The 12,060-nt window shown below is 46.8% G+C and overlaps 1 protein-coding gene across 1 annotated transcript in view; it reads right to left on the bottom strand.

The window, feature by feature from the left end:
- RSPO2 (R-spondin 2) overlaps positions 1-11,719 on the bottom strand; it is a 182,274-nt gene extending 170,555 nt beyond the window's left edge. Inside the window, exon 1 of the mRNA XM_038745308.1 lies at positions 11,558-11,719. Within this exon, the coding sequence (XP_038601236.1) occupies positions 11,558-11,651 (94 nt within the window). The 5' untranslated portion in view covers positions 11,652-11,719. The remainder of the gene's footprint in view (positions 1-11,557) is intronic.
- Positions 11,720-12,060: the final 341 nt, after the last annotated feature.

Below are 12,060 nucleotides of genomic sequence, written 5' to 3'. Positions count from 1 at the left end.
CATTTTCATGGACAAATCATGCAGTCACAAGAAATTTGCTCTCGAAGACTCTCACAGATGCAGTTTCACAGTCAGCAGCATTATCTTTGAACAGAAAGACAATTGCATTTATTGAACACTTACCATGTTCAGAACACTGTACTAAGCACTTGGGAGAATACAACAGAGTTGGTAGACACACTCCCTGTCCACAAGAAAGCAGTGCTGCCTAATGGGTAGAGCACAGGCCTGGGAGTCTTGAGGACCTGGGTTCTAATCCTAGCTCTGCCACTTGTCTGCTATGTGACTTCTTTGTGCCTCAGATACCTCTCTGCAAAATAGGATTAATACCGTAAGCTCCCATGTGGGACATGGACTCTGTCTGCCCTGATTATCTTGTACCTACCCAGTACTTAGTACAATGCTTGGCACAGAGTGTTTAACAAATGTCATTAAGAAAGGGAAATTAGGACAATACTTCCTAATGTGAAGTTCTTTTGATTCCTTAAGACTTCACAAATTGAGAAAATACATTTGTTTTGTTGTAGTCCACAAGGGTAACATTTTGATAAAAAACTGAAATTAGGACAAAGCCTTAGTCTTCTACTTCTTTGAGCTGTGTTTTCTCTTTGATAGCCATTTACAAGCATAAAGAATTTGAATCTGCAAGGTTAGTTGAATTTCATGGTTCTGGCTAGAGGACAAACTGAAATCCAGTTGTACCCAGTGTTTTCTTGCACAAAAACACTGAAAGCAATTCTAAAGCTATTTCAGAGCATGGTATACTATAATTTATTCTCATAGTTCTATAGAAATAATAGTTGCTAGCAGCCCAGAACCTCTTCACACTTCACATCTGTCTCCCATTTAATTGATTTAAAGAGGGGTCAGTAAGTAGAGGAGCAAGATTAAAACATAAGCAATGGAAACTCATTAAAAACATTAGACATTTGGGAAGAAAGACCCGAATCCAGGCAATTACAAATACCAGCATAGGAGTAGTTTTAAAGTACCTTTAAAAAAAATCACTTGAAAATATAGTTCATTAGACAACAAAATATGGGAACCAGCCTTAGTTTGTGTCCAGCCAGTCAGCTATTCACAAACACCTCAGATTAACCCCTGTGCACAACTTGAACTACATCTGATCTCATAGAATAGAGGATCTCAAACTTTTGTCATCCTCTAAGCTCTGAGGGATCCTTCAGACAATGTCCCAGATGACCCTTCCAAAGAAAATAAAATTAGAGCCTGGCTAAATTTTCATAAGGTGAAAAGGGAGAGTGATGGTAACCTCTTGCCTCTTGCTCCTCCCATGACAGAATGGGCCAGGTTCTCGTTGAAGATACAGTTTAATTACTATTAGGCCTAGGCGAGACTAGGTGATGACAGAAAGGGACCAGCAGAGAAAGGTCTTTTAGGAAGGAAAAGGTCAAAGAGGCAGGGCTGATTTTACTCTCTGCTGACATTTTTGGCTTCCTTAGGTTTCAACTGCACACAAAAGTGTGGATGGTGCAGTTGCAGGAGTTTTTCTTCCATATATTATAGTACTATGTTGATCAGTAAGGTAGTGATAAGGTAGGAAATAATAATAATAATAATGGCAGTTATTAAGCGCTTACTATGTGCAAAGCACTGTTCTAAGCACTGGGGAGGTTACAAGGTGATCAGGTTGTCCCACGTGGGGCTCACAGTCTTAATCCCCATTTTACATATGAGGTAACGAAGGCCCAGAGAAGTGAAGTGACTTGCCCAAAGTCACACAGCTGACAAGTGGAGGAGCCAGGATTTGAACCCATGATCTCTGACTCCAAGGCCTATGCCCTTTCCACTGAGCCACGCTACTTCTCTAGACTATAGGATCATACCGGTGGCCAAGCCAACCAGTTTGTATCTCGTTTGTCTGAGGAAATGGGATGTAGGGACACGAAGCCTACACGCAATACAAAAGTAAATATTTTTTACTACACTTTTACCAGTTATCAATAAAGCACTGGAAGGGGAACATTTGAGTTCCCGTCATTTCTTAGCCTTCCTCCACCTCCCCTCTGCCAATGGACAAGGTAAAGGGACCATATTTTCTGCATTCATCAGTCTCCCCCTCTAGACTGGGAGCTCCTGGTGGACAGGGAACATATCTACCCAACGCACTTATATTGTACTCTCTCAAGGGTTTAGTACAGTGTTCTGCACAAAGCAAGCACTCAAATACAATTGATTGTCTACTATGGTGCTTAAGGAATTAAAAGAAGCTTCCCTGATCTTAAAAAGCAATAATTTTTTAACTCTGGAGTTCAAAGCAGGATTTTCTAAAGTTTTATTGCCGTTTCTCCTTTCTACCTCCTTTCAGAATCTCTGTACCAAATATGGTTAATTGAGAAAGGCAAAATGCATTATTCTCTTTAATAGGGGCATTTAAACTGCAAATTATTCAGTTAAAAAGCAAGATGATTTAAGTTATAAATACGTTAAGCACTTCTTCCAAATGTACCTTGATAACTTGCCCTCTCTCCTTCTCTACAATTTCACATTTCCTTCTGCCTTCAGGACATTGCTACAGGGACGTAGCAATGGGAGAGTAAAAAGTAATAGAGTTGACAGATATGTCCCCTGTCTGCAGGGAGCTTGCAGCCTGGATGGGGAGAACAGTTATTGAATGAATTCTTGTTATTATGTTGTAACAATTCGCAAAAGGTTTTAGGACATGCTAATTTAAAATGCTAAAACATTTTAAGCTGATTCTTTGGGGAGTCATTTTGCTTCATAAATATTCAGGAGGAACTGTAGGACCTAGTGCTGGGAAGCAGGATATCACCTCCCTCTTTGCCTGGACAGCTGCTAGAAGAGAAAAGGAACAGGAGCCTGGAGTAAGGAATAAGGAATTGAGAGTGTCATTGCTAATTGCTGGATCTTCCCAATTGTTGGATTCCACTCCAGGTGGCTCCTCAGGGCCTACTGAAAAGGATGAAATGGAATAGTTGATCCAAAGAAGAGAGTCAGCTATTTTGAGTTATTTCCGAAATTAAGGAGGAAAACAATATTGGAATGAGCATGCCATCTTACTAACTAAATGGCAAAGGTGAAACACAGGCCAGACACACTCTCCTGGAGCCCCTCTCAAAGAGTAACAGCCCCATAAAAAGCATGCCTGTGTTGTAAAGTTATCACCACTGCTTTTCTGAAATGCTTTTGGAACCAAACAATTAAGCACCCAAAATTTGTCTTGAAACTGTTCAGTTTTAACTCTAGGCTGCTAAGTTCCATGGGCACTCCTTTGAAAGAATACTGTAAGGAATAAACTATGATTAGCAAGTACTAATAAAAATAAATAACTCCAAATATCTTCATTACATTAAAAAAATACACCAATTTGTGATAAATATTTTAATTTCCTGTGAAAGCAAAAACCGACTAAGAAAATATCAGGAACTTCTTAGGGACAACCCATAGTGCAGAAGGGATAATTCTCCCCCCCCTCCCTCCTCCCTCACCCCTGCCAAAAAAAAGACATTTGCCACACACTTGCCAATTCTCAGACTTAAGTGGCTTTCATTTTTAAATAAGAAGATTAACTGTCATTACAGTAACCTCTTTAAAATATTAATCTATGCAAATAATGCAAGTACTGAAGATTCCTTCATTTAATCATATTTACTGAGTGCTTACTGTGTGCAGAGCACCGCCCTAAGTGCTTGGGAAGTACAAATCGGCAACATATAGAGACAGTCCCTACCCAACAACAGGCTCACAGTCTAGAAGGGGGAGACAGACAATAAAACAAAGGACTTGAATCCAGTCACATAGATATCATGAAAGATTCAATGAAAATTTGAGATCAAAGCAGCGTGGCTTGTTGGAAAGAGCACTAAAGATTCAATGAAAATTTGAGATGGAAAGCAGCGTGGCTTGTTGGAAAGAGCACATGCCTGGGAGCCAGAAGACCTGGGTTCTAATTGGCTCTTCCACTTGTCTGTTGGGCGATCTTGTCTTAACTTTTTCTGTGCTTCAGTTTCCTCAACTGTAAAAAGCAGATGAAGTACCTCTCTCCTACTTGGACTTTAAACCCCATGTGGAACAAGGACTGTGTCCAACCTAGTGAATTTGTATACCCTAGTACTTTAGACAGTGCATAACACATAGTAAGTGCTTAAAAAAATACCATTTGAAAATAACTTGGCAGCATTAATATTGACCTTTCAACCATCCAACAGAAAATGTCCTCATCAGCAACTCCTGAGTGAAATAAGGCAAACAAATTGAATTATCTAAATAACTGTCAAGACATCTGTGCTGTTAACAAAGACAAGTCACCCACTTAATTGGGGCATACGGTACCCTTATATGACCAAGAGCTTCAGAAAAGCAATGATTCTGTGAAGCAGCATGGCCTGGGAATCAAAAGGTCATGGATTCTAATCCTGGTTCCACCACTCGTCTCCTGTGGGGCCTTGGGCAAGTCACTTCATTTCTCTGTGCTTCAGTTGCCTCATCTGTAAAATGGGGATTAAGACTGTGAGCTCTATGCAGGACGGTGACTGTGTCCAACCTGATTTCCTTGTAACAATAATAATAATAATAATAATAACGGTATTTGTTAAGCTCTTATTATGTGCCAAGAACTGTTCTAAGGACTGGGATAGATACAAGGTTATCAGGTTGTCCCATGGGACAACACAGGAAGCAGCATGGTTCAGTGGAAAGAGCTCGGGCTGTGGAGTCAGAGTTCATGGGTTCAAAGCCCGGCTCTGCCAATTGTCAGAAGTGTTACTTTGGGCAAGTCACTTAATCAATCAATCAATCGTATTTATTGAGCGCTTACTGTGTGCAGAGCACTGTACTAAGTGCTTGGGAAGTACAAGTTGGCAACATATAGAGACGGTCCCTACCCAACAGTGGGCTCACAGTCTAGAAGGGGGAGACAGAGAACAAAACCAAACATATTAACAAAATAAAATAAATAGAATAGATGTGTACAAGTAAAATAGAGTAATAAATATGTACAAACATGTATACATATATACAGTTGCTGTGGGGAAGGGAAGGAGGTAAGACAGGGGGATGGAGAGGGGAACGAGGGGGAGAGGAAGGAGGGGGCTCAGTCTGGGAAGGTCTCCTGGAGGAAGTGAGCTCTCAGTAGGGCCTTGAAGGTAGGAAGAGAGCTAGCTTGGCGGATGTTGGGAGGGAGGGCATTCCAGGCCAGGGGTCGATGGAGGGACAGGCGAGAACGAGGCATGGTGAGGAGATTAGCGGCAGAGGAGCAGAGGGTGTGGGCTGGGCTGTAGGAGGAGAGAAGGGAGGAGAGGTAGGAGGGGGTGAGGTGATGGAGAGCCTTGAAGCCCAGGGTGAGGAGTTTCTGCCTGATGCGCAGATTGATTGGTAAGCCATTGGAGATATTTGAGGAGGGGAGTAACATGCCCAGAGCATTTCTGGACAAAGACAATCCAGGCAGTGGCGTGAAGTATGGATTGAAGTGGGGAGAGACATGAGGATGGGAGATCGGAGAGGAGGCTGATACAGTAGTCCAGAGGGGATAGGATGAGAGCTTGAATGAGCAGCGTAGCAGTTTGGATGGAGAGGAAAGGCAGATCTTGGCAATGTTGCAGAGCTGAGACTGGCAGGTTTTGGTGACGGCTTGGATGTGAGGGGTGAATGAGAGAGCGGAGTCGAGGATGACACCAAGGTTGCGGGCCTGTGAGGAAGGATGGTAGTGCCATCCACTAGTGGCAGGGTTTGGGAGGGAAGACAAGGAGTTTGGTCTTGGACATGTTGAGTTTTAGGTGGCAGGCAGACATCCAGATGGAGATGTCCTGAAGGCAGGAGGAGCTGCAAGCCTGGAGGGAGGGGGAGAGAGCAGGGGCAGAGATATAGATTTGGGCATCATCAGCGTAGAGATGATAGTTGAAGCCGTGGGAGTGAATGAGGTCACCAAGGGAGTGAGTGTAGATTGAGAACAGAAGGGGACCAAGAACCGAACCTTGAGGAACCCCCACAGTAAGGGGATGGGAGTGGGAGGAGGAGCCTGCAAAAGAGACTGAGAATGAACGACTGGAGAGATAAGAGGAGAACCAGGAGAGGACAGAGTCTGTGAAGCCAAAGTTGGATAGCGTGTCTTCTCTGTACCTCAGTTACCTCATCTGTAAAATGGGGATTAAGACTGTGGGCCCCCTGTGGGACAACCTGATCACGTTGTAACTTCCCCAGCACTTAGAACAGTGCTTTGCACATCGTAAGTGCTTGATAAATGTCATTATTATTATTATTATTATTATTATTACATGGGGCTCATAGTCTTAATCCCCATTTTCCAGATGAGGTAACTGAACCACAGAGAAGTTAAGTGACTTGTCCGAAGTCACACAGCTGACAAGTGGCGGAGTCAGAATTAGAACCCACGATTTCTGACTCCCAAGCCTGTGCTCTTTCCACTAAGCCAAGCTGCTTGTATCCACTCCAGTGCTTAGTGCAGTGCCTAGCACATAGTAAGCACTTAACGGGTACCACAATTATTATCATACCAAGAATTGCAAACCAGTAAGAGAACATGGCTTGAGTGAATATTTTCAACTAAATTATCCATTAGCATCTCAAAGTTAGCAAGATTTCCCCTGTTGCATGAAAATATTTTGTTATTCAAAGACGCATGATTACAGAACAGGCCGATTTAAACCCTCTTGTAGCCTTTCCAAAGGGAAAAAAATATTGATAGTGCATTTAATGTTTTATTTTAAGAGTTGTGATAGATTTGCTATTCCCAACTGAATGCAACTGATTTCAACTGGCAATTTTTTAATGTCTGCCAAGAATTTTATTTCATTAAGAAAATGGTATTATGAAGCATCTGAGATCATATAGCAGGCTAAAAAGAATTCCAGAGAAGTTCTGAGTGCCCCATAGTGAAGGCTTGATTAGTTGCAGATGGAAGTCAGGGTGGGGCGGAGGAGCGGGAGGAATGAAATCAGTGGAATTGGAACCTTCATCATCAGTATCATGATGGCTTATGCATTACAGCAGGTTTTTGTGCCGGAACAATAGCTAGCACCTATGTCAAAATGGATTTTCTTCTCCAAAAGGAATTAATCACTTTCTGTGCTGAAAATATTGCAATTAACTCCCGCCTTCCAAGACAAAAAAGAGAAGAGGAAATGCCCCCAACACAATACAAGTCCCGCAGTCAACTGTCAATATTGACATTATTTAGCTAGTGGCCAATTGTTCACCACCGGGCAACTCAGGTCAATCCGTGGCCTTTGGGAAAGGCAGTTTTTCAGTGTGCGCAACAATTGGTCTCAGCTCAATCAGCAGACATGAGATCAATTAAAATCAGCTTAAGTTTTGAAGAGGTGCAATTCACACAATTTGAGTTAGATCTCTATTCATTTCCATAGCCCGGCTATGCGATCCTTAAGCTGGGTTGCAAGTCAGAAACTCTCCTCTATCACCCTTCACTGTCTAGCCAGCACTTTAAGTAGTTCCACATTTAATTAAAGACACAGTATACCCTTTGTTGGCCCAGTTAGTCTGGTCACTTAGGAGGACTGCAGTTGTTTCAACTCTCGTAGTTCCTAGTTTTGGCCTATCAGTTGGGAAAAGTCAAAACTATAATTAGACATTTTTTTCATCTCAAATTTGTTTTGAAAGCACCAACCCCCTCTACCTTTAACCAGATTCAAATGTGAGGATGTGTTAGAGGCTGATGTCATTTAAATAGTGACATGTAGAGATACAATCCCGAGGTGCCGAAGGAGTAGCTACAATAAACTGTTTCTTCCAAGCTGTGGAAAAAAAAAATCCTCCTGATATGAAGAGTGTTTCTCAAACCAAAGAGAACAATTTAGAGAGTAAGTGCAATATCACTTTTGTCCACAGGAGTGCTGTACGGATATACACCACTAAAATTTGTGCACATTTTCCTTCATTTTTCATTCTTCAATCACTGTGAAACAGAAGATTTGATATTAGTAGGAGAGCGCAAGGCATTTAACTCACTGAGGATTTGGAGAGGTGACTTTCTAGCGACCAAGCACTCTGTACACTTATTTCATACATATATATATATTATATATATATTTGAAAGGAGCATTCCCTCATCATTCCAAATATTCTTAGAGTTTGCACAACAGTAAATCGGGCTCTTAAGGCACGTGTGCATGTTTGCGTATAAAAACCAAATAGACTACATTTTATGCAGTACCCCTTTGTTAAATAATCCCATCTCCTTTAGTCCAAGAACCCTGCCACAGTCTTGCAGTCAAAAGCTCTAAACCCATCTAAACAGGACAACCTGATGGTGAGGAGCCGTCACCCAGAACGTCCAACCCGGGCAGCCCCCGGGGCCAATTCTCTCTGGACATTTGGCTCGGCCCAGGTGGGAAAGGGGAGGGATGTGGATGCAGGTGACCCTCTTTATTACTGATGGGCCATGCGTGCCATAGCCCTAGTGTGGCTTAGTGGAAAGAGGCCAGGCTTGGGAGTCAGAGATCGTGGGTTCGAATTCCGACTTTGCCACTTGTCAGCTGTGTGAAAATTTCTCTGTGCCTCAGTTACCTCATCTGTAAAATGGGGATTACTAATAATAATAATAATGGTGGCATTTGTTAAGCACTTATTCTGTGTGAAGACTGTGAAGCCTACGTGGGACAACCTGATTACCTTGTATGTACCCCAGTGCTTAGAACAGTGCTCGGCACATAGTAAGCTCTTAACAAATACCATTATTAGTATTATTAAAGCAGATCTCCGAGCAGACGATGGGGCCCCAGATCGATCCCCGGCTTCCCCAGCAGCCCCTCCTCAGCCACCTCCCCTAAGTGAGAACAGCTTAAAGATGTCTCGGGACGTGATCAAAAACTGGAGCCCGATAAGCCTTCCCCGAGCAGGGTGCGGGAGCCCCCGTTTCCCCCGCTCAGCGAGTTATAAACAAATCACATCACAGGTTGGGTGAGACGTTTATAGCCCGGGAAAATCAAGACCTATGAACCTAGGCGCTTCGGGCCCCTGATCTATCCGGCCTGCCTGGGCCTTGCTAGCTGATTTAACTGGGCAGAGGGAGACACAAAAACCGCTTGGTTCCCGGCTGCCGAGGATTCAACAGGTCCTGGCTGAAGGGGCGGGGGGCTCCCGCAAACCTGCCTAGCCGGGTGGCTTAGAGCCCCAGCCTGGGAGTCAGAAGGTCCTGGGTTCTAATCCTGCCTCCCCCACTTGTCTGTCTTGTGGCCTGGGGCGGGTGGTTTCACTTCTCCATGAAGAGAAGCAGCGGGGCTCAGTGGAAAGAGCACGGGCTGGGGGACCAGAGGTCGTGGGTTCTAATCCCGACTCTGCCACTTGTCAGCTGGGTGACCCTGGGCAAGTCATTTCACTTCTCTGGGCCTCAATTCCCTATCTGTAAAATGGGGATGAAGACTGTGAGCCCACGTGGGATAACCTGATTACCTTGTATCTACCCCAGTACTTAGAACACTGCTTGGCACATAGTAAGCGCTTAACACATACCAACATTATTATTCATTATTATTATTATCATCATTATTATTATTATCATTATCATTATTATTATTATCATTATTGTTCTCCATGCCTCGGTTCCCTCATCTGGAAAATGGGGATGGAGACTGTGAGCCCCCCACGTGGGACAGGGATTGCGTCCTACCCGGCTTCCTTGGATCCACCCCGGCGCTCAGTACAGTGCCTGGCACCTACTGAACGCTCAGTAAATGCGACTGAATGAAACGAATGTCTTCATTCGTTAAACCACGGTCGCGGGAGTGGGAGAGGAAGGAAAGCCCGTCCTAAAAGTGACCCTGATTTTCCCAGCCCGCGGCAGGCGTAGGAGCGCTTATCATCAGCGTGGGAGAAGCAGTAGCGTCCAGTGGAAAGAGCCCGGGCTTTGGAGTCAGCAGTCATGGGTTCAAATCCTGACTCCGCCAATTGTCAGCTGCGTGACTTAGGGCAAGTCGCTTAACTTTTCTATGCCTCAGTTCCCTCATCTGTAAAACGGGGATGAAGACTGTGAGCCCCACGTGGGTCAACCTGATTACCTTGTATCCTCCCCAGCGCTTAGAACAGTGCTTGGCCCATAGTAAGCGCTTAACAAATGCCATTATGATTATTATTCTCTGTGCCTCAGTTCCCTCATCTTTAAAATGGGGATGAAGACTGTCAGCCCCCCGTGGGACAACCTGATCACCTTGTTACCTCCCCAGCGCTTAAAACAGTGTTTTGCCCATAGTAAGCGTTTAATAAATGCTATCATGATTATTATTATTATTATCAGCGGGATGCAACGGAGTGGTCAGCACAGCAACGGACCCTCCGGCCAGGTGCGGGGCTCCCGGAGGCGGCCCTCCCGCAGCGCTCTCTCTTGGAGACGGAGAAGCAGAGGAGGGGACCCCGGCTAGCTCCCCCCACCGGGACCCAGCCACGCTCGCCCCCCTAATCCCGGGATGGGGGGCTCCAGGACCCCTCGGGGAGCCGGGGCGGAGCGTGCGGGGCAACCTCAGAGCGCGGAGGGGGAGCGGCCCGTCCTGCAGACGCGCTGGAGCGCAGTTCGTGGGGGCGCTGGGACACTGGACTAAGCGCTTGGAAAGTACCAATCCATTCCTTCCACCGTATTTATGGAGCGCCGACTGTGTGCAGAGCACTGGACTAAGCGTTTGGGAAGTACAAATTCATTCATTCCTCCCATCGTATTTATGGAGCGCTTACTGTGTGCAGAGCACTAGACTAAGCGCTTGGAAAGTACCAATTCATTCCTTCCATCGTATTTATGGAGCGCCGACTGTGTGCAGAGCACTGGACTAAGCGTTTGGGAAGTACTAATTCATTCATTCCTCCCATCGTATTTATGGAGCGCTTACTGTGTGCAGAGCACTAGACTAAGCGCTTGGGAAGTACCAATCCATTCCTTCCACCGTATTTATGGAGCGCCGACTGTGTGCAGAGCACTGGACTGAGCGCTTGGAAAGTACCGGTTCCTTCATTCCTTCCATCGTATTTATGGAGCGCTTACTGCGTGCAGAGCACTGGACTAAGCGCTTGGAAGAGAAGCAGTGTGGCTTAGTGGAAAGAGCACGGGCTTTGGAGTCAGAGGGCATGGGTTCGAATTCCGGCTCCGCCACATGTCTGCTGTGCGACCTTGGGCAAGTCACTTAACTTCTCGGAGCCTCAGATGACTGTGAGCCCCACACGGGACAACCTGATCACCTTGTATCCCCCCCCGCCCAGCGCTTAGAACAGCGCTTTGCACATAGTAAGCGCTTAACAAATGCCGTTCTCATCATCATCATCATCGAGTACAAATTCCTTCCATCGTATTTATGGAGCGCTTCCTGCGTGCAGAGCACCGGACTAAGCGCTTGGGAAGTGCCAATTCCTTCACTCCACCGTATTTATGAAGCGCTTACGGTGTGCAGAGCACTGTGCTAAGCGCTGGGGAGGTACAAGTCGGCAACGGACAGAGGCGGTCCTTGCCCAACAACGGGGTCCGAGGCTCCCCGGGCAGGGAGGGTCCGCGGCCCCTGCCCCTCCGCCCCCTGGGCACGGCACCCACCCCGGCCCCCGGCCCCTGCCCCCGGGCGCTGACCTCTCTTGGTGCGTCTGCCCCGGCCGGCTTGGCAGTGGCCGTAATCCATGCAGTTGAGGATGACCAGGGCAAAGGAGAAGAGGCGAAACTGCATCTGGGCGGCGGGACGCTGCCCTCCGAGCCGGAGGCCCGCGGGGAGGGCGCGGAGGAGGGCGCGGAGGAGGGCGCGAGCGCTGACCACCGGGCCGTCCGACCCCGCGCTGCACGCTCAGCCGCTCGCTCCTCCCGCCAGCATCTCCGGGGAGGGGGGAGACAAGCCAGGGGAGTGCGGGGCGGGACCCAGGGAGGCGCCCACCCCGGGCCGGGGGCGGGCAGCCGGACCGCCGGACCGCCGGACCCGGGCGACCTCGGTCGGCGACGGGCGCGGCGGGGAGGCGAGGAGCATCGGCCGGGCGGAGGGGGGGAGGGGGTGGCGGGGAGGGGAGCGGTTGTCGGGGAGCGGTTGTCAGGGCGCGGATGGGGCAGCGTCCCGGGGCCCGGAGGCTGGCTGACCGACCGTCCCG

The sequence above is a fragment of the Tachyglossus aculeatus genome, chromosome 4 (assembly GCF_015852505.1).
Source record: "Tachyglossus aculeatus isolate mTacAcu1 chromosome 4, mTacAcu1.pri, whole genome shotgun sequence".
Lineage (NCBI taxonomy): Eukaryota > Metazoa > Chordata > Mammalia > Monotremata > Tachyglossidae > Tachyglossus > Tachyglossus aculeatus.
The sequence above is the reverse complement of the archived record's forward strand: the minus strand, read 5'-3'. Positions and strand labels throughout refer to the sequence as shown.